The sequence below is a fragment of the Odocoileus virginianus genome, chromosome 34 (assembly GCF_023699985.2).
Source record: "Odocoileus virginianus isolate 20LAN1187 ecotype Illinois chromosome 34, Ovbor_1.2, whole genome shotgun sequence".
NCBI lineage: Eukaryota > Metazoa > Chordata > Mammalia > Artiodactyla > Cervidae > Odocoileus > Odocoileus virginianus.
Genome location: NC_069707.1, coordinates 154,397 through 176,966, shown reverse-complemented (window position 1 = coordinate 176,966; position 22,570 = coordinate 154,397). Strand labels below are relative to the sequence as shown.

At 48.5% G+C, this 22,570-nt stretch overlaps 1 protein-coding gene across 9 annotated transcripts in view; it reads left to right on the top strand.

The window, feature by feature from the left end:
* The window catches only part of FAM120B (family with sequence similarity 120 member B), an 80,148-nt gene that overhangs the window by 9,198 nt on the left and 48,380 nt on the right, over positions 1 to 22,570 (top strand). For 6 of the 9 annotated variants that reach the window (XR_011485603.1, XR_011485602.1, XM_020889871.2 and 3 more), the window contains exons 1-2: positions 2,016 to 2,112; positions 21,349 to 22,566. Coding sequence is in view for 5 of the 9 variants with exons in the window: in XM_020889871.2 (XP_020745530.2) it covers positions 21,370 to 22,566 (1,197 nt within the window). In the remaining 4 variants the exon portion in view is untranslated. Of the gene's footprint in view, positions 1 to 2,015; positions 2,113 to 21,348; positions 22,567 to 22,570 lie in introns of those variants that run through there. The other 3 variants (XM_070461413.1, XM_070461414.1, XM_070461415.1) reach the window with 3 other exon arrangements.

Below are 22,570 nucleotides of genomic sequence, written 5' to 3'. Positions count from 1 at the left end.
CAGCTTGCTGCCTCGGCCTCCATAATCTGGCCCCGTGTCTGCACTGTGTGTGTTTCCTGCTCCTAAAGTCTGGGGTGCCTGGCTGCTCCCTCACAACACCTGAATCCCTACCTCCATCTCTTTCCTAGGTTTGCTCTTTCTGCCTATAAGTCCTTCCTCTTCTCATCCAGCCTCAGATCCTACCCTCCCTTCCAGGTTCAACTCTCACATTGTCTCCTCCCTGTCTTCTTCATCCACATGCTATAAAACCCACTCTGTTTCACTTGTTCTGATATTTGAAGTGTTTGTCTCCTCAGCTACACATGCACTCATGACTAGAGACCATCTCACATACTGTTTGTCTGACCCTATGGCACCCAACCAGTATAAGGTGCTGAGTACTGTTTGATTTTAGAAAAAAATATCAACAAGAAATGAAAGTCTTGTAGATGGAATGGAGAGCCCTTCCTGAATTGTTTAATACATACATATGGTGTTACTTCAATTTGGTATTTTTTTTTTTTTTTTTTTTTTGGCCATGCCACAGAATTTGGGATCTTAGTTCCCTGACCAAGGATCCAACCTGTGCCCCCTGCAGTAGAAGCAGAGGATGAACCACTGGATCACGAGGGAAGTCCCATCAATTTGTTAATGTTTTTTGACTGCTTGATCTGCAAGAGACTTTGCAGGAACAATATCTGACCATCTTACTTTCCAGAGGAAAAGTAAGCTCTCTGGGGCTTGCAGCAGCCCTCCTGAGATATGTCATGTGTAAAGATAGGTTTTGAAATGCATCTTAAATAACTTGATATTATTAATTGAAGTTTGGCACATATTTAAAAATAAATTAGATTGGTTTCAAAGTTATTCTGTCATCACACTTGGCTACCAAAATGTTCTCTTGGTTGTAAATAAAAGACTGGCTTTGTGGCTAGAGGAATGGGAATCGTGTATAATCTGAAGGCTGCTTATCTCCCAACCCAGGGAAGCATGTCTTTAACATGAACCTTACTGGCCTCAAAGCAGCTGCCAAAACAATGTCGAGATGGCGGATTCCTTCCAATGAACATTCAGGGTTGATTTCCTTTAGGATTGACTGGTTTGACTTTCATACAGTCCAAAGGGCTCTCAAGAGTCTTTTCCAGCACCGCAATTCAAAAGCATCAGTTCTTCAGCACTCAGCCTTCTTTACGGACTAATGCTGAAGCTCTAATACTCGGGCCACTGGCTCCGGAAGAGCCATCTCATTGGGAAAGACCCTGATGCTGGAAAAGGCTGCGGGCAAGAGAAGAAGGGGGAGACAGAGGGTGAGATGGTTGGATGGCATCACTAACTCAATGGCCATGAGTTTGAGCAAACTCCCAGGACACGGTGAAGGACACGGAAGCCGGGCCTGCAGCAGTTCATGGGGTCACAAAGAGTCGGACTAAACAACATGGCTTCCAGAGTCCAAATTCCTTAACGTGAGACGCATCCTCGCTTCCTCCCCTGCCCTGGCGGCCGCCCTGGGCTCTCGCCCCATTCCAGACCGCAGGTCTGCCTACGAAGAACCGTAGGCTCCAGAATAGTTCGGGGGACAGTCGCCGTCACAGCCATGTTAGTGTGGCTCCTCTCTACCTAGGGCTTGCTATGCTCCACCGTGTCCTTGCTCAGCCCCAGCTGGGAAGCGCCGGCCTCCTCCCAATCGGACAGATGGCAAGGTGGACAGAGCGCCAAGCCTGAAAGTCCACCCGTTCAGGACCCCCTGCCGCCTGCTCCTCCGGGCCCGGGGCTCAGGTCCAGCCTGCCGTCTCCCGGCAGCTCACCCCACCCTCTCAGCGCGCTCATGCAAAACTGCGGCGTAGGACCCCGACAGCCGCGCCGCCCACAGCACCAACGGGTACGCCTGCGGAAGCCGAGCGAGTCGTGACCCCGACCTCGGAAGCACAGCACGGTTTCCGAGGCAACGGGCGCGGACCCGGCGCCGCCACGCGCTCTCAGGCGCCTGCGCGTGGCGCTCCCGTCGCCTCCGGGCCGCGCAGGCCCCGCCCCCGTGTGGGCGGGGCGCTCTCGCGACCGGAAACGGAAGTGCGGACCGCTGCTGAGGGCCGAGGGCTGCGCGGGCGCGTCTCCGGTGTCCTGGCGCATCTCTAGGTAGGGCTGGGCCTGCGGGGCTGTCGCCTCGGCGCTGAGGGTGCACTCGCGATTCGGCGCCGTCGCGGTCCCTGAGCCGCGTCTCTCTGACCGCTCGATCCCACAGCTGTGCGCCCTGCCTGCTTCCCCCGGTGCCACCCTGGCCCGACTCAGGAAAGAGGCGTGTGGTTCCGGGTCCCCGGTGACCCTGTCCGCCGTCTCTCGGGGAGGCGTCCTCTGACCTCTGCACGTGCGTCTCCGAACTTGGGCGCCTCTCCCCAGTCACCCTTCAGTCCTGAACTGGGGCTCCAGCACCCAACAAGCACCATGCCCTCGGGGGAAGAAAGGCCGGCGGGATGATGCTTAGGTGGCCGAGAACGTGGTTTATCCTAGACGGCCAAGGAGGGGACAGAAGTCTCTGTACTGGAGGGGGGATTCCAGCTGAGCTTCGAATAAGTAGAAGTTTAGAGGTCCTGTGGGCAGGAAGCCATTCATTACTGCAGCAGGAACGGTGCTTACCACATGCAGGTTTGAGACTGTCGGACGTATTCTGGAAAATATTTGCTTAGAGTTGGGGTTGGCAGGAAGCTTGAAAGAACTGTGTTCACTCAGCCTTGTCTGACTGCCACTTTATGGACTATGGCCTGCCAGGTTCCTCTGTCCATGGGATATTCCCGGCAGCCAGGCTCCTCTAGCCATGGAATTTCTCCCGCAAGAAGACTGGAGTGGGTTGCTATTTTCTCCCCCAGGGGATCTTACCAACCCAGATATCAAACCCATATCTCTTGAGTCTCCTGTGTTGCAGGCGGATTCTTTATCACTAAGCCACCAGGGAAGCCCCTTTGGCAGAACTAGGAACAACAAGAGATGTGATCAAATAAGTGATTAGATCTTGGTATTAAAAGAGTCATCTGGCAGGTGTACTGATGGTGGTCTGGGATGTCTATGGGTGATAAGATGGCATTTGCAGTCATATACGGAAGAGAAGTTTTAGGACTGTAAGTTTGGAAATGGTATTGGGGAGAACTTGGAAGTGAGTTTGATGCGGGGAAAAGTGAGGTGGTATTTCAAGTGACTTCCACATTTTTGACTTGAGCACTTGAGGTAATTCAGAGAACGGGAAGCAGGTCTGCAGCATCAGGCTCCTCACCTCTCACCTCCCAAAGAGATTGTGCTCTGTGAGTCCTCAGCGTCTAGTGTGATCCTTGTGCTTTGTTGCTGTTGTTTCTGAACCATGGCCTCCCAGCATCATGTGCTGTTTGACCTGCGTGTGTTTGGACCTTGCTGTTGGGAGCTACCCCCTGCCCCACCGCAGCTTCACACATTCTTTGTATTGATTTCCCCAGCATCTGCCATCTCTCTGCTCACTGGAGTGGCTTTCTCCCAACCTGGCCATTCCTCACTCAGAAATCTAGCAGAGCCTTCCTTAGTGTGTTGTGTTTGTGGAAAGCAGTGAGAATTCCTTGGTTGTGTCACACTGCTCACCGCCACACGTTCCTTCTGACCACCTTACCTCCCAGTTTCTTTGTGTAACTTCTAACCACTCAGCCTTCCAGACACTAAAGTATCTAATCACTTCTGGCCGACAGATTTCTCACCTGAGAAATGAGAAGACTGAAGTAGGTGATGGCTGAGGTCACATTCAGTTGTTATTATTCTGAGGTTCTGCCTACTCCCCGAGCCTGAATCAGTGGCATTCATGGGGCAGATTTTACTGTAAAGCTAATAAAGTTCAGACTTCAGCATTCTCACTTTCACAGGCCCCTTCCAAGGCACTGGGAAGGGCCTCAGTGGTCTTTAGTTTATAATTGTGTGTGTGTGTGTGTGTGTGTGTGTGTGTGTTTTAAAGAAGGGCCTCAAATTATTAAGTTTCAGCCCCCCACAGTGCTTGGATTCCTTTAGTTACCTCCTATTGTCTTGGTTTTGTGTTCCTGTCCTTTACTTTCCCTTCCCAACCTCCCATTCCTCCTTGTGTGTGCTTCTTATTGAGGCTTAGAGAGAAGCCACTGGTCATAGCAAACACCCTTTTCCAGCAACACAAGAGACGACTCTACACATGGACATCACCAAATGGTTGATTACAAAATTGGATTGTATTCTTTGCGCCCAAAGATGGAGAAACTCTATACAGTCAGCAAAAAAAAAGACCTGAAACTGACTGTGACTCAGATCATAAGCTCCTTATTGCAAAATTCAGGCTTAAATTGAAGAAAGTAGGGGAAACCACTAGGCTACTCAGGTATGAGCTAAATCAAATCACTTGTGATTATACAGTGGTAGTGACGATTTGATTCAAGGGATTAAATCTGGTAGACAGAGTGCCTGAAGAACTATGGGTGGAACATCATAATACTGTACATGAAGCAGTGACCAAAACCACCCCCAGAAAAAGAAATGCAAGAAGGCAAAGCAGTTATGTGAGGAGGCCTTACACATAGCTGAGGAAAGATGAGAAGAGAAAGGGAAAGATACACCCAACTAAATGCAGAGTTCCAGAGAATAGCAAGGAGAGATAAGACTTTCTTAGATGAACAATGCAAAGAAACAGAGGAAAACAATAGAAAATACGAAAAATTAGGTCTCTTCAGGAAATTTGAAGATGTCAGGGGAACGTGTTACTCATGGATGGGCATGATAAAGGACAGGAACGCTAAGGACCTAACAGAAGTAGAAGAGATTAAGAAGAGGTGGCAAGATTACACAGAAGACTGATACAAGAAAGCTATTATGACCTGGATAGCCATGATAGTGTGGTCACTCACCTAGAGCCAGACATCCTAGAGAATGGAGTCGAGTGGACCTCAGGAAGCATTACTACAAACAAAGCTAGTGGAGGTGATTAAATTCCAGCTGAGCTATTTACTAGTAAAATCCTGAAGGAGGGTACTGTTAAAGTGCTGCATCAATATATCAGCAAATTTGGAAAACAGCAGTGGTCACAGACCTGGAAAAGGTCAGCTTTCATTCCAGTCGCAAAGAAGAGCAATGCCAAATAATGTTTCAAGTACTGTACAGTTGCTCTCATTTTGCATGCTCGTAAGGCTATGATCACTTAGAGCCAGACATCCTGGAATGTGAAGTCAAGTGGGCCTTAGAAAGCATTACTATGAACAAAGCTAGTGGATGTGATGGAATTCCAATTGAGCTGTTTCAAATCCTGAAAGATGATGCTGTGAAAGTGCTGCACTCAATATGCCAGCAAATTTGGAAAACTCAGCAGTGGCCACAGGACTGGAAAAGGTCAGTTTTCATTCCAATCCCTAAGAGAGACAATCCCAAAGAATGCTCAAACTACCACACAGTTGCACTCATTTCACACGCTAGTAAAGTAATACTCAAAATTCTCCAAACCAGGCTTCAGCAATACATGAACCGTGAACTTCCAGATGCTCAAGCTGGTTTTAGAAAAGGCAGAGGAACCAGAGATCAAATTGCCAATACCTGCTGGATCATCGAGAAGGCAAGAGAGTTCCAAAAAACCATCTATTTCTGCTTCATTGACTACGCCAAAGCCTTTGACTGTGTGGATCACAATAGACTGGAAAATTCTGAAGGAGATGGGAATACCCGACCACCTGACCTGCCTCTTGAGAAACCTGTATGCAAGTCAGGAAGCAACAGTTAGAACTGGACATGGAACAACAGACTGGTTCCAAATAGGAAAAGGAGTACATCAAGGCTGTATATTGTCACCCTGCTTATTTAACTTATATGCAGAGTACATCATGAGAAAAGCTGGGCTGGAGGAAGCACAAGCTGGAATCAACATTGCCAGGAGAACTATCACTAACCTCAGATATGCAGATGACACCACCCTTATGGCAGAAAGTGAAGAGGAACTAAAAAGCCTCTTGATGAAAGTAAAAGATGAGAGTGAAAAAGTTGGCTTAAAGCTTAACATTCAGAAAACTAAGATCATGGCATCTGGTCCCATCACCTCATGGGAAATAGATGGGGAGACAGTGGAAACAGTGTCAGACTTTATTTTGGGGGGCTCCAAAATCACTGCACGTGGTGACTGCAGCCATGAAATTAAAAGACGCTTACTCCTTGGAAGGAAAGTTATGGCCAACCTAGATAGCATATTAAAAAGCAGAGACATTACTTTGCCAACAAAAGTCCATCTGGTCAAGGCTATGGTTTTTCCAGTGGTCATATATGGATGTGAGAGTTGGACTGTGAAGAAAGCTGAATGCTGAAAAATTGATGCTTTTGAACTGTGGTGTTGGAGAAGAGTCTTGAGAGTCCCTTGGACTGTAAGGAGATCCAACCAGTCCATCCTAAAGGAGATCAGTCCTGGGTGTTCATCGGAAGGACTGATGCTAAAGCTGAAACTCCAGTACTTTGGCCACCTCATGTGAAGAGTTGACTCATTGGAAAAGACCCTGATGCTGGGAGGGGTTGGGGGCAGGAGAGAAGGGGACAACAGAGGATGAGATGGCTGGATGGCATCACCGACCTGATGGGCATGGGTTTGGGTAGACTCTGGGAGTTGGTGATGGACAGGGTGGCCTGGTGTGCTGCATTTCATGGGCTCGCAAAGAGTTGGACATGGCTGAGCAACTGAACTGACTGAAGTCTATGATCAGAATCCTTCAAGCTAGGCCTCATCAGTGTGTGAACTGAGAGCTTCCAGATATACAAGCTGGGTTTAGAAAAGGCAGAGGAACCAGAAATTGGTAACATTCCTTGGGATATGGAGAAAGCAAGGGAATTCCAGAAAATCATCTATTTCTGCTTCATTGGTGGCTTCCTTAGTGGCTCAGATACTCTCAAGATAGCAGAGTAGGAAGATGTGCGCTTATCTTCTGTGAGAACTCCGAAATTGCCACTAGCTGCTGAACAGCCATGGACAAGAGAATGTTGGATCCCACCAAAAAAAAAAAAAAAAAATACCCTATATCCAAGGGCAAAGGAGAAGCCCCAACAAGATGGTAGGAAGGGCGAAATCACATTTAGAATCAAACTGCATACCCACCAGAGATACTCAGAGGGCTCAAACAAAACCTTGTGAGCCGCACAAGACTGAGCCAGTCCTGCCTTTGAGTGTTTGAGTGTCTCCTGTGAAGGCACAGATCAGCAAGCTTTCCACAGGGACAGGGGCTCTGGCTGCAGCAGACCTGGGTGGTGCAGCTTGTGACTTAAGTCCTCTTGGAGGAGGTCACCATTAGCCCCACCACAGAGCCACTGGGCAGACGACCCACAACCTGGAGAACAATTATACCAAAGAAGTTCTCGCACTGTTGCAAAAGTTCTAGGGACCACAACAGATTTCCCAAGCCGGGGATCCTGCAAAGGGACTGAGAGCCCCCAGGGAATTTGACTTTAAAGGCCAGTGGGATTTGATTACAGAACTTCCACAGAACTCGGGAAGCAGACTCTTGGCGGGCACAAACAAAACCTTGTGCACACGAGGACCCAGGAGAAAGGAGCAGTGACCCCACAAGAGACTAAGCCAGACTTGCCTGTGGGTGTCTAGGAGTCTCCAGCAGGGGTGTGGGTGGACAGTGGCCTGCTGCAGTGTCAGGGGCACTGAATACAACAGTCCTGGGAGTCCTGGCATGCTGACATAAGTCCTTTTGAAGGAGGTTGCCATTACCCCTACCATAGATTGGCCTCAGGACAAACTACAAGGAGAGACACAGCCCCACTGTCAACAGAAATTGGGTTAAGATTTACTGAGCATGGCCATGCCCATGAGAGCAAGACCAAGATTCCCCCACAGCCAGTCCCTCCCATCTGGGAGTATCACAAGACTCTTATCCATATCCATCAGAGGATAGACAGACTGAAAACCACAATCACAGAAAGCTAACCAAACTGATCACATGGATCACAGCCTTGTCTAACTCAGTGAAACTATGAGCTGTGCTGTATAGGGCCACCCAGGAAAGATGGGTCATGGTGGAGAGTTCTGACTAAATGTGGTCTACTGGAGTAGGGAATGGCACACCACTTCAGTGTTCTTGCCTTGAGAACCCCATGAATAGAATGAAAGGCAAAAAGATACAACACTAAAATGTGAACTCCCCTGGTCAGTAGGTGCCCAATATGCAACTGGAGAAGAGTGGAGAAATAAATCCAGAAAGAAGAGCCTGAGCCAGAGCAAAAACAGCCCAGTTGTGGATGGATGTGACTGGTGATGGAAGTAAAGTCCAGTGCTGTAAAGAACAGTATTGCATAGGAACCTGGAATGTTAGGTCCATGAATCAAGGTAAATTGGAAGTGGTCAGGAGATGGCAAGAGTGAACATCAACATTTTAGGAATAGGTGAACTAAAATGGACCAAAATGGGCGAATTTCATTCAGATGGCCATTATATCTACTACTATGGGCAAGAATCCCTTAGAAGAAATGGAGTGGCTCTCATAGTCAAAAGAATCCAAAATGCAGTACTTGGGTGCAATCTCAAAAATGACGGTGTGCTCTCTTTTCAGTTCCCAAGGCACATCATTCAATATCACAGTAATCCAAGTCTGTGCCCCAACCACTAATGCCGAAGAAGCTGAACGGTTCTATGAAGACCTACAAGACCTTCTAGAACTAACACCAAAAAAAAAAAAAAGATGTCCTTTTCATCATAGGGGACTGGAATGCAAAAGTAGGAAGTCAAGAGATTCCCAGAATAACAGGCAAGTTTGGCCTTGGAGTACAGAATGAAGCAGGGCAAAGGCTAACACAGATTTGCCAAGAGAATGCACTGGTGAGAGCAAACATCCTCTTCCAACAACACAAGATACAACTCTACACATGGACATCACAAGATAGTCAGTACCAAAATCAGATTGATTTTATTCTTTGCAGCTGAAGAGGGAGAAGCTCTATACAGTTAACAAAAACAAGAGTGGGAGCTGACTGTGGCTCAGATCATGAGCTCCTTATTGCAAAACTCAGGCTTTAATTGAAGAAAGTAGGGAAAACTACTAGGCCATTCAGTATGACCTAAATCAAATCCCTTACGATTATACAGTAGAAGTAACAAGTAGATTCAAGGGATTAGATCTGATAGATAGAGTGCATGAAGAACAATGTATGGAGGTTTGTAACATTGTACACGAGGCAGTGATCAAGCCAACCCCAAGAAACAAAAATGCAAAAAGGCAAAATGGTTGTCTGAGGAGGCCTTACAGGTAGCTGAGAAAAGAAAAGAAGTGAAAGGCAAAGGAGAAAAGGAAAGATATATTAATCTGAATGCAGAGTTCCAAAGAATAGGGAGGACAGATAAAGTGTTCCTAAGTGATCAATGCAAAGAAATACAGGAAAACAATAGAATGGAAAAGGCTAGAGATCTCTTCAAGAAACCTAGAGATACAAGGGAGCATTTCATGCAAAGATGGGCGCAATAAAGGACAGAAATGGTATGGACCAAACAAAACCAAAAGATATTAAGAAAAGTTGGCAAGAATACACAGAAGACCTACACAAAAAAGATCTTAATGACCCAGATAACCACTATGGTGTGATCAGTCACCTAGAGCCAGACATCCTGGAGTGCGAAGTCAAGTGGGCCTTAGGAAACATCACTACAAACAAATGTAGTGGAGGTGATGGAATTCCAACTGAACTATTTCAAATCTTAAAAGATGATGCTGTGAAAGGGCTGCACTCATTTATGCCAGGAAATTTGGAAAACTCAGCAGTGGTCACAGGACTGGAAAAGGTCAGTTTTCATTCCAGTCCCAAAGAAGTGAATGAAACTCAGTCGTGTCCGACTCTTTGTGACCCCATAGGCTATACAGTCCATGGAATTGTCCAGGCCAGAATACTAGAGTGGGTAACCTTTCCCTTCTCTAGTGTATCTTCCTAACCCAGGGATCAAAACCAGGTCTCCTGCATTGCAGGTGGATTCTTTACCAACTGAGCCTCAAGGGAAGCCCCAAAGAAAGGCAATGCCAAAGAATGTTCAGACTACTGCACAATTGCACTCATCTCACATGCTAGCAAAGTAATGCTCAAAATTCTCCAAGCTAGGCTTCATCAGTACATGAACCAAGAACTTCCAGATGTTCAAGCTGGATTTAGAAAAGGCAGAGGAACCAGAAATGTAATTGCCAACATTTGTTGGATTGTAGAAAAAGCAAGAGAATTCCAGAAAAAACATCCACTTCATTGACTATGCTAAAATATTTGATGGTGTGGATCACCAAAAACTTGGTAATTCTTAGAGACATGGAAATACCAGACCACCTTACCTGCCTCCTAGGAAATGTGTATGCAGGTCAAGAAGCAACCATTAGAACTGGACATGAAACAGTAGACTGATTCCAAATTGGGCAAGGAGTATGTCAAGGCTGTAACTGTCACCTTGCTTATTTAACTTATATACAGAGTACATCATACAAAATGCCATGCTGGATAAAGCACAAGCTGGAATCAAGATTTCCGGGAGAAATACCAATAACCTCAGATCTGTAGGTGACACCACCCTTATGGCAGAAAGTAAAAGTGGAGAGTGAAACAGCTGGTTTAAAACTCAACACCCAAAAAACTAAGATCATGTCATCCAGTCCCGTCATGTCCTGGCAAATAGATGGGGAAACAATGGAAACAGTGGTAGATTTTATTTTCTTGGGCTTCCAAATCACTGCAGATGGTGACTGCAGCCATGAAATTAAAAAATGCTTGCTCCTTTGAAGGAAAGGTATTACAAGCCTAGGCGGTGTATTAAAAAGCAGAGACATTGCCAAAGAAGCCTGTATAGTCAAAGCTATGGTTTTTCCAGCAGTCATGTATGGATATGAAAGTTGGACTATAAAGAAAGCTGAGCACTTTCTTTGAGGAATTGATGTTTTCAAACTGTGGTGTGTGCCAAGAGTCTTGAGAGTCCTTTGTACTGCATGGAGATCAAACCATTCAAGCCTGAAGGAAATCAGTTCTGAATATTTATTGGAAGGACTGAAGCTGAAACTCCAGTACTTAGGCTACCTGATGTAAAGAGCAAAATCATTGGAAAAGACCCTGATGCCTGGAAAGATTTAAAGCAAAAGAAGGGGGAGGCAGAGGGTGAGATGGATCGATAGCATCACTGACTCAGTGAACATGAATTTGAGCAAACTCCAGAAAATAGTGAAGGACAGTGTGCTACAGTCCATGGGGTGCAAAGAGTCAGACGTGACTTAGCAACTGAATGATGCCAAAAAGAAAATATGAATGAGTGGGGCTGGTCACACTGCTGTTGTCACATGGCTTTAGTTTTCTCTTGCGTCAGGAAGAATGAGGTCAGAGATTAACAGCTGAGCTCAGAGGGCAGAACGTTTGCAGCAATATCTGCATTTGAGTTGCTTCATTGCTGCTGTGTTGCCACCTCCTTCAAGAAAAAGCTGAAAGGAAGGGAAGTCCACTTAATTAAGATCATAAAAGCAGCTCTAACCTCCACTGAAATTAGGATCACACACTGGGAATTCACTCAGAGAAATTAATTTCATCTTAATTTTATTTGAAAGTGAGGCGACTTTATACTATCAGTTACTTTTATAGAGGAACAAGTATGAATAACTTTTACATTTTCATTTGCTTTTATAGTAACTTTCTATTTCTTTGTAAGATGTTCTGTTGGAAAAGTCTTCAGAGAATTAAAACATGTTATTTAAGGTTTAAATTATATTTATACATATAATAATATAAACTACTAAAGGATTTTGTAGTACTCGTTTAAAATCTGCCAAATTGAGAGGTAAACCATTGTCTTATTTGTGCAAATAAAGAAGTCAGTGGTATACAAAGAGTCAGTGATTTCTCTTCAGTCAGCAAGTAAGTCAGGGCCATTACTAGCTAAAAAGCCAGGTCCTCTGCACCCTTTTCCTTATAAACAAGTGTTACTCAAGGAGTCTGTTGATGTCAGCTCTTACTGTAGAACACCTGCTCTCAACACACACCTGTCCAGCTGCATGCCCGCATGCACGCTGGGCTCTGGAAGGTACACAGCAGCGATGGATGCTCTCCATATCAGTACTTTAGCTCAGATAATTAGCCCAGTACAGATTCCTGTAAGTTATTTTAAGTCATGTATGGTAAAGTGGTCGGCCATCTGGATAAGGGGCTAGTAGCTCTGAACAGCAGAGTTTTCTGGATAATTTAATTTTCGGTTTTTGCCCATTAAGCAGAAAAATCTCACATTTAGGATGGAAATCTTTCTAAAATAGAGGATTTGCCTGCTTTCTTTAAAAAAAAAAAGTTGTTTTTTTTTTGCCACAGTATGTAGCTTATGGGATTTTAGTTCCCGAAACAGAGACTGAACCTGGGTCCCCTGCATTGGAATTGCAGGTGCATCCCCTTCCTCAGGTGGCATCCCCTTCCTCAGTGGCGTCCCCTTCCCCAGGTGGCGTCCCCTTCCTCAGGTGGCACGCCCTTCCCCAGGTGGCTTCCCCTTCCTCAGTGGCGTCCCCTTCCCCAGGTGGCGTCCCCTTCCTCAGGTGGCACGCCCTTCCCCAGGTGGCATCCCCTTCCTCAGGTGGCATGCCCTTCCCCAGGTGGCGTCCCCTTCCTCAGGTGGCACGCCCTTCCCCAGGTGGCGTCCCCTTCCTCAGGTGGCACGCCCTTCCCCAGGTGGCATCCCCTTCCTCAGGTGGCATGCCCTTCCCCAGGTGGCGTCCCCTTCCTCAGGTGGCACGCCCTTCCCCAGGTGACGTCCCTTTCCTCAGGTGGCACGCCCTTCCCCAGGTGGCATCCGCTTCCCCAGGTGGTGTCCCCTTCCCCAGGTGGCGTCCCCTTCCCCAGGTAGCGTCCCCTTCCCCAGGTGGCACGCCCTTCCCCAGGTGGCTTCCCCTTCCTCAGGTGGCGTCCCCTTCCCCAGGTGGCACGCCCTTCCTCAGGTGGCACGCATTTCCCCAGGTGGCTTCCCCTTCCTCAGGTGGCGTCCCCTTCCCCAGGTGACGTCCCCTTCCTCAGGTGGCACGCATTTCCCCAGGTGGCTTCCCCTTCCTCAGGTGGCGTCCCCTTCCCCAGGTGGCACGCATTTCCCCAGGTGGCTTCCCCTTCCTCAGGTGGCACGCATTTCCCCAGGTGGCTTCCCCTTCCTCAGTGGCGTCCCCTTCCCCAGGTGGCGTCCCCTTCCCTAGGTGGCTTCCCCTTCCCCAGGTGGCGTCCCCTTCCCCAGGTGGCGTCCCCTTCCCCAGGTGGCGTCCACTTCCTCAGGTGGCGTCCCCTTCCCCAGGTGGCGTCCCCTTCCCCAGGTGGCACGCCCTTCCCCCAGTGGCGTCCCCTTTCTCAGGTGGCATCCCCTTCCTCAGGTGGCACGCCCTTCCCCAGGTGGCATTCACTTCCTCAGGTGGCGTCCCCTTCCCCAGGTGGCGTCCGCTTCCCCAGGTGGCGTCCCCTTCCCCAGGTGGCACGCCCTTCCCCAGGTGGCATCCCCTTCCTCAGTGGCGTCCCCTTCCCCAGGTGGCGTCCCCTTCCCCAGGTGGCGTCCCCTTCCCCAGGTGGCACGCCCTTCCCCAGGTGGCGTCCCCTTCCTCAGTGGCGTCCCCTTCCCCAGGTGGCGTCCCCTTCCCCAGGTGGCGTCCCCTTCCCCAGGTGGCACGCCCTTCCCCAGGTGGCGTCCCCTTCCTCAGGTGGTGTCCACTTCCCCAGGTGGCACGCCCTTCCCCAGGTGGCGTCCCCTTCCCCAGGTGGCGTCCCCTTCCCCAGGTGGCACGCCCTTCCCCAGGTGGCGTCCCCTTCCCCAGGTGGCGTCCCCTTCCCCAGGTGGCGTCCCCTTCCTCAGTGACGTCCCCTTCCCCAGGTGGCGTCCCCTTCCCCAGGTGGCACGCCCTTCCCCAGGTGGCGTCCCCTTCCCCAGGTGGCACGCCCTTCCCCAGGTGGCGTCCCCTTCCCCAGGTGGCGTCCCCTTCCCCAGGTGGCGTCCCCTTCCCCAGGTGGTGTCCCCTTCCCCAGGTGGCGTCCCCTTCCCCAGGTGGCGTCCCCTTCCCCAGGTGGCGTCCCCTTCCTCAGTGGCGTCCCCTTCCTCAGGTGGCGTCCCCTTCCCCAGGTGGCACGCCCTTCCCCAGGTGGCGTCCCCTTCCTCAGTGGCGTCCCCTTCCTCAGGTGGCGTCCCCTTCCCCAGGTGGCACGCCCTTCCCCAGGTGGCGTCCCCTTCCTCAGTGGCGTCCCCTTCCTCAGGTGGCGTCCCCTTCCCCAGGTGGCACGCCCTTCCCCAGGTGGCGTCCCCTTCCCCAGGTGGCGTCCCCTTCCCCAGGTGGCGTCCCCTTCCCCAGGTGGTGTCCCCTTCCCCAGGTGGCACGCCCTTCCCCAGGTGGCGTCCCCTTCCCCAGGTGACGTCCCCTTCCTCAGTGGCGTCCCCTTCCCCAGGTGGCGTCCCCTTCCTCAGTGGCGTCCCCTTCCTCAGTGGCGTCCCCTTCCTCAGGTGGCGTCCCCTTCCCCAGGTGGCACGCCCTTCCCCAGGTGGCGTCCCCTTCCCCAGGTGGCGTCCCCTTCCTCAGTGGCGTCCCCTTCCTCAGGTGGCGTCCCCTTCCCCAGGTGGCACGCCCTTCCCCAGGTGGCATCCCCTTCCCCAGGTGGCGTCCCCTTCCCCAGGTGGCGTCCCCTTCCTCAGGTGGTGTCCCCTTCCCCAGGTGGCACGCCCTTCCCCAGGTGGCGTCCCCTTCCCCAGGTGGCGTCCCCTTCCTCAGTGGCGTCCCCTTCCTCAGGTGGCGTCCCCTTCCCCAGGTGGCACGCCCTTCCCCAGGTGGCGTCCCCTTCCCCAGGTGGTGTTCCCTTCCCCAGGTGGTGTCCCCTTCCCCAGGTGGCACGCCCTTCCCCAGCTGGTGTCCCCTTCCTCAAGTGGCGTCCCCTTCCTCAGGTGACATCCCCTTCTCAGGTGGCACGCCCTTCCTCAAGTGGCCCTTGCGGATCCCAGGATGGGTTGAGTCTTCCTGCTGACCATCCCGCACACTTGTCTGCTTTATCTGCTCTGAAGTGATGCCCCAGTGACGACCGCTTGTTGGGGGTTTTCCTGCTGGAGTGTACGCTGCTGAGGCCAGGGCCCCGTCTGTCTTGGTCTGTCTCGGTCAGTCACGTCCGCTGGAGTGGTCACAGGGCCGCTGCCTTGGCCGGGAGTGCGGTGCCCTCTGTGGGGCCTCGGACACAGGGACCCACCTGGGAGCCGCTGCCCGGGGCTGCCCGGGGCCCGCCCACTCCCCTGAGGCTGCACTGCTGAATTCCGGTAAAAGCTGAGCAGTTGCAGTGTCTTGTACTGGCCTGGGACACATTTTCATCTCTGAATTTTCAGCCCTTTTTCTTAAACCCTGCTGTGTAGTAAGGGTCCCTGTAAGTTCCTCTTTTTAGCTGGGGCTCGTGGGGAGAAGAGGAGAGAGTGGACCTCAGATCCTGCACTTCAAGCTCTGGGGGCCCAGGCGGCAGGCTCCTGCTGAGAGCAGTTACTCAAGACTCAGACATGAAGCCAGGGCAAGGAAGACTAGTCATCCTTCCCCGAATCATAGGCCATTTCCAAGAGTTACACCCGAGATAATTCAGTTTTCTAAGAGAATGTCCATCTCTGTTTTAATTTGCTGTTTACTCTTGATGCAGCCCAAATATCATGATGCTGCTGCTAAGTCACTTCAGTTGTGTCCGACTCTGTGCGACCCCATAGACAGAAGCCCACCAGGGCCCCCCCCCCCCCCCCCCCCCCGCATCCCTGGGATTCTCCAGGCAAGAACACTGGAGTGGGTTGCCATTTCCTTCTCCAATGCATGAAAGTGAAAAGTGAAAGTGAAGTCGCTCAGTCGTGTCTGACTCTTAGCGATCCCATGGACTGCAGCCTACCAGGCTCCTCCGTCCATGGGATTTCCAGGCAAGAGTACTGGAGTGGGGTGCCATTGCCTTCTCCGTCTTATCTTTCTATACCAAGCTAATTACTGATAGATTTAAATAAATGCATAATGATTATAAAAAATCAGGCTGCTTCCTTAAAGCCAGTGATTACTAAATGTTAGCATATCATAGGGAAAAAAATTGCCATTTTAAGGCAATATACTTAAAATTTCCAAAAACAGCCTATGAGAAGTAGCACTTCTTAAACAAGTTAGGTATAAAAATGACCAAAAACATTAACTACAGTCACAACCACAGTCTTTGGAGTAGTACACAGAGAATCATTTTTTTCTTCTTTTAAGTGAATAAATACTTAGCAAACTTTTATTTTCATCAAGTTTGTCCTCCCTTGTTACAACACAAAAAAACTTCCTGGTTTAGGACGTCAGTTTAAGAAACAAACATGCACAGTGCTATTCCTCAGTGTAGCTTCAGAAAAATTTAATTGAAGGAAATGCAATGATTGAGATTAGGCAAAACTGCAGTAAATATGAAGTCACCATCACAACTATAATTTAGTCCAAAAGAAGTGAACCATCCTCTACCTGAAGTCTAACAGTAAATGGAGTGGAATAATAACCTGTTTTATCTTGTTTTTAATATAGGATTTATGCTGCACTCTTTAGATTATCCACATTAAATATGCTTGATATTTTGACAAACCCATGCAATATTCCTTAGGTTAACTTTTACTAATCACTGTACTGCTAGAGCTAAATGAACTAAATATCAGTTTATGTAGTGTTGCTCAAAAGATCTACAGACAGCAAGGCTGATGCTTACCTTAAAAAAGAGCACTTTTAAAATAAAGGAAGAAAGCAATAATGTTCCAAATGAATGGCACTGGACAAAATACATATAACCAGTAACATATTTAGACTGAGCATATCAGGTGCCCACTGGTTTCTCTCATATTCATAATATGCTTGAGAAGGTCTTGAAAATACCATCCTTCCCTCTAAACTTTCAGCTTCTAAGTAGTGTCAGGTGTTATCATTAGTATGAAAGAAAAATGCTTTCAGGCAAAAGTAAAAACCCATGCACAAAGTAAAATAACAAAATCTGCACTGACTTTCTGTAAAAGCACTCTTCTCGGGTGGTAACATCCTTTAGTACATATCCAGGATAGACTAAACTGAAAGAGAATATTTTGATACAGTAGCAATCCTTTCATATACTCTTACTAAATATTATAAAATTCCAAAAATACATAAATATTCCTTGTACCATGCATTATGCACCAGTTTGGGCCTGACTGAAGGGGTCACGGTTACTATTTTTTTTTAATTTTTTTTACAGTTACTATTTTAACAGTTGAACAGTGCACCTCAAAAGTTCTGTCATCGACACACAGTGAATGGACTCCAGAGATGGAGGCTCCAGAGAGATGGCAAGCTATCTTTAAAGTGAGAGTTTGTGATGGAGTGTCTCCAAATTGGAAGAGAGGAGGATATGGGCTAGGGGATGTAGGCAGGGTAAAGGAATTTCAAAGTACTACTGCTAGGAGTATATATATTTCAAGACAGCTACTATACCTTGTCTATCCTTTATCCTAATCTGGAATAACTGCATGTTTGTACCAAATAAAGTTTCTACTTTCTAGGAAGAGGAGCAGTCTGTTAGAAAAAGTATGTTATATTAGTTAGGGGAAGATGTGAAGACATTTCTCTCGTAAGTGCTCTTTTACTTATTAAGTCCTTTGGCTACTTCACTGTATGCTATTTCAACCTCCTTATCGCTGGGGCAGGTGTTGGTGAACTCATCCCTACTGTAGGCATTAGTTAGGTATCTCCAGATGCCAGTCATTCCTTTTGGAATGTCAAAGTTGTGGTATTTTTTCGCTACCACCTTAATATCATGATGTTACATGTTAATTTGTAGATTTTTGTCTTGTAGAGACATTATTTTTGTCTGATATAGATCTATCGAGAGGTTATGGTTTTATCTCTGTGCCCTGGACTGTCCGTGGTCCATGGGGAGTGTGCCCGGGGCTGTCGTGGGCACACTGTCCTGTGCTCTGAGTGACCCTCCATGTGTCACCTTTGATCTCTCAGTAGCAGGTAGGGGTCTATGTGTTGTTTGGTGAGGCCTGCCTCTCCATTTCTCCTAAGTGTTGTCAGTAGAAAGATGGTAAATAAAGGAGTTTCTGGGTTTCTCGCCTCTTCTCTCCAGGCCTCAGTTACTCGTCACCCAGGACTTTGGGACTGAGCTGGACGTGAGCAGAGGAAGGCGTCCCCCTGGTCCCCCTTTGCGGCCCCCACCCTGCTCCGCTTGTGCACCGCGTGGCTTCTTCCTGAACTCTCCTGCCCTGACTCCTTCTCTCCAAGTCAGACTCTGGTTTGCAGTCTTTCTTTGCCCACAGCTGGAGTCTGTAAACTTGCTGATTCCTGGTTTCTCTTTATGTACCTGCCCTGTGATGCCTTCATCTGTCTGTTTCCTCACAGATGCTTGCCAGACCTCATGTCCCTGCCTCTGCTGGGTGTTAGGGATAATGGAGTGACACCTGCCCCGAGGCCCACACTGATGGGCGGGATCCCCAGATTCTCCTTTGGGCAGTAAGACTCCTCCCTGACGAGACTAACTTTTGTTTTCTTTCCAAACATTAGTTATCTAGGTAATGGCAGTTTCCTGTATACTTTGCAGGTAGAATAAGTAAAACTTTATATATGTGTATGTGTGTATATATATGTAATTTTGCAATGTGTATTTTACGTATTTATATATATTTGCAGTCATCTTAAAAACTACCTTTAAAGAGTGTAAATCCTTAAGAAGAAAGTTATTTAACAAGGTAATATTCACAGATTCTCTCTTTAAGCATTTCTTTTCACACCACACACTGCATTGATGGCAGGTTAACTGCAGTCACGCTTTGGAGACCTGAAATGCCAGAAGGCATCCTCTAATGTCCCAAGTTCCCAAATCTTTGCCTATCCAAAATTTTCTTTGTAAATACCTTAGAAGAGCTCATTCTTGAGGTAATTTGTGATTCAAACTGTGGGAAATTGGCAGTGTAAAATACAGGAAAAACCAGTACCTGTTTAAAAAAATAGTGAGCTTTTTACTACTGGGGTAAGCGAGGAGGAAAATCATTTGAATGAAATCAAAGCAGAGGCTGAGCTTGACTTCTTGCAAAATAAAGAGGAGAGTGTTTCAAGAAACTCAGTGTTGTCACTTGCAGTTTTAGTAGAAAAATGCTTGAAACAAAATAGTCTTTCTATTAGTGAGGGAAGGCAGCCAAGGCAAACGAAGCAGGGCTGCTGGACAAACGGGCTGCGTCTGTGGGTGGGAGAGGAGGCGGCCTGGTGCCTGCAGGCCTGCGCGTCTCCTTGCGGGCTTGGCGGGAGGGTCCCCAGACCCCACACGGCCCAAGGAAGAAGCAGATCTCCTTTCACAGTAGAGGAAGAGTCAAACTCCCGCTGGGTAAGGTCTGCCTTGGGTCCTCTCATCTTCCACAAACCTTTCCTTTTTTTAAAAAAAATTCCAGTTTGGTTTTTGTCCAGTCTGACAGCCCTTCTTTGTGTTCTGAATCATATCCGCTTTCCCCCCAGGCCAGGACCCTGCCTGGGGAACTGCGTTGTGGTTGAGGTGGTTGTTCTGTGAAGTCCATCTTCTGCATCAGAGACACACACAGCTTCCCAGGCCAGCCCAGTGCCAGCAGGAGGTCTGCAGTGGTTTGGGATATGTGGGCCCATCGTGTCTGACAGCTTACTGAGATGGCCTCACTCAGTTTCAGCTTAAATGCGCTATTTGTGTCCACTCGGTTTTTAGATACTCTTTATTACTGTTGTGTGGTCACTAAGTCATGTCCGACTCTTTGTGACCCCGTGGACTGCAGCCTGCCAGTCTTGTCTGTCTATGGGATTTTCCAGACTAGAATACTGGAGTGGGTTGCCATTTCCATCTCTAGGGTATCTTCCTGACCCAGGGATTGAACCCATGTCTCCTGTATTGGCAGGCAGATTCTTTACTGCTGAGCCACCAGTGGAGAGTGGAAGTGCTAGTTGCTCAGTCATGGCCGAGTCTGCGACCCTGTGGACCGTAGCCCACCATGCTGTTCTGCCCATGGAGTTCTCCAGGCAAGGCAAGAATATTGGAGTGGGTAGCCATTCCCCTCTCCAGAGGATCTTCCCAGCCCGAGATTGAACCCACATCTTCTGTATTGCAGGTGGATGCTTTACTGCCTGAGCCACCAGGGAAGCCCTGTGCTTATTATTGGTAGCAGTTAAGTAGATCGCTTTAAACTCTGTCAGAGGCCACTGTCTGTTAACAGGTGTGCCCTCTTAGAAGGGAGTCCACAAGGGGGCCTTTTCCCAGCCTAGTAATTTGCTAATAGTTTCTTCATTTGTGAAATAGGGCTTATTATTTTTACCCACCAGGGTGGTTTTGAAGAGTAGAGATGTGTGTTTTGAGTGCCCAGTGCTGTCTGGCAGGCGGTGGGCAGGAGCTGGTTCTGCTGTGTGGAGGCAGCTGGGGCGGCTGCCCTCAGCCCCTGGCTTGGGAGAGGGCCATTTTCCTCTCTGCTGCTCTTTGCATGATAAGGATTCTTTTGTTTTGTTTTATCAGGGGACATGAAGCCTTGATGAGAAGAATAGGCTGTTAAGATAAAGGATGTCTGACCACAATGGGTGTCTTTTTTTATGTGCAAGGACATCGTACTCATATAAAGGACTCTGCTTAAATTTTTTTTTTTTCCAGATTGTGAATTCTAACTCTTTGAACTATTTTGTTGTGTGTGTTTTACGTTTTAGAACAGATAGTTTTTCATCTAACGTCAGTCAGTCATCATCTCAAATGTTGTTGCAGGTATTTGCCCTAGAGAATTTTCACGTAGTCCTTTTAACGTCTTTATTGAGGTACATTGGTGTGCGGGAAGCTTCAAGCCTGTGTTCACCTGTGAGACCACCCCACAGCCAAAGTAGTGAACATGTCTATACTTTGCCTCTGCGGTGTCTGTACCCCCTCCTGCCCCACCGCAGACAACCCCAGGGCTCTGGCCCCTGCGACAGCTCGGCGCTCAGGCGGCTAGGCGCTGACAGCAGCGTGCACGCCTTGGTCCACTTCCTTCACTCAGCAAAATTATTTTGAGAAACATCAGCATTGCATGTACCAGTTTTACATTTTAAGTTTTCAAAATTAACTTCTGTTTGCACTCCTAGATGCGAAGCATTGCTTCTTTGAAACTATTAACCTGTTTTCAAACTTTGTTGAGACATCTCTTGAGTAATAATCATAGTAAAAATCGTAAGAGAGCCCTGCCCCGCACTGTCCTGGTAGAAGTCTGAGTCAGAGCCTCCCTCAGGCCCAGCCCCGCGGGCATGTGCGAGGAGGGCTTTCGGGCTCCTGAGAGCATGACACGCCCTGTGTTATGACGAGAGCAGAGGGAATGTGAGACTGACTGTGTTTGCTTTGAAAGGTGCCATGTGTCTGATGATGACACCATATTCACTCATTTCTTTTCCTTTTTAGATCCTTCCCAGGAGTTCCATTATGGGTGTGAGAGGTTTGCATGGGTTTGTGGCAAGTAGCTGCCCACATGTATGTACGGTAGTAAATTTCAAGGAGCTGGCGGAACGCCACCGAAGCCAGCACCCTGGAGGGACCCCTACCGTCGTGGTCGATGCCATGTGCTGCCTCAGGTACTGGTACACACCGGAGTCTTGGATCTGCGGTGGACAGTGGAGGGAATACTATTCTTCTTTGCGAGAATTTGTGAGAACTTTTACCGCTGTTGGCATCAAGCTGATCTTCTTCTTTGATGGCATGGTGGAGCAGTCCAAGAGAGACGAGTGGGTGAAACGCAGACTCAAAAACAATAGGGAGATAGCCAAGATCTTCCACTACATCAAGTCCCACAGGGAGCAGCCGGGCAGAAACATGTTCTTCATCCCCTCGGGGCTGGCCATATTTACGCGGTTTGCTTTGAAGGCCCTGGGTCAGGAAACTCTGTGCTCGTTACAGGAGGCCGACTACGAGGTGGCCTCCTATGGTTTCCAGAACAACTGTCTTGGGATTCTTGGAGAAGACACTGACTACTTAATCTATGACACCTGTCCCTACTTCTCCATCAGTGAGCTCTCCCTGGACAGCCTGGACACCGTCATGCTCTGCCGGGAGAAGCTCTGTCAGAGCCTCGGGCTCAGCCTGGCCGACTTGCCCCTGTTGGCCTGCCTGCTTGGCAATGATGTCGTCCCCGAAGGCATGTTCGAGAGCTTTCGGTACAAGTGTTTGACGTCCTATACCTCTGTGAAAGAGAACTGTGACAGAAGAGGTAACATTATCTTAGCTGTAGCAGACCACATATCTAAGGTTCTTCGGTTGCATCAGGGTGAGAAAAAGCTGGAAGAGATGCTACCTTTGGGACCAAACAAAGCTCTTTTTTATAAAGGAGTAGCATCATATCTTTTGCCAGGACAGAAATCTCCATGGTTTATCCAAAAACCTAAAGATATAGTAACTTTGGACAAGCAGGTACTGTCCATAAGTTCAGATCCTGAATCTAAGCAGGAAGTTCCCATGCGTATGGACCCTGAATCCAAGCAGAAATTACCTGTAGATACAGACCCTGAATTTAACCTAGAAGCACCCATGTGTACAAACACTGAAGTTAAACAAGAAGACCCTGTAAATGCGAGGCCTGAAGCCAAGCATCAAGTAACTATGGTTTCAGATCCTGAAATCTTAAAGGTAG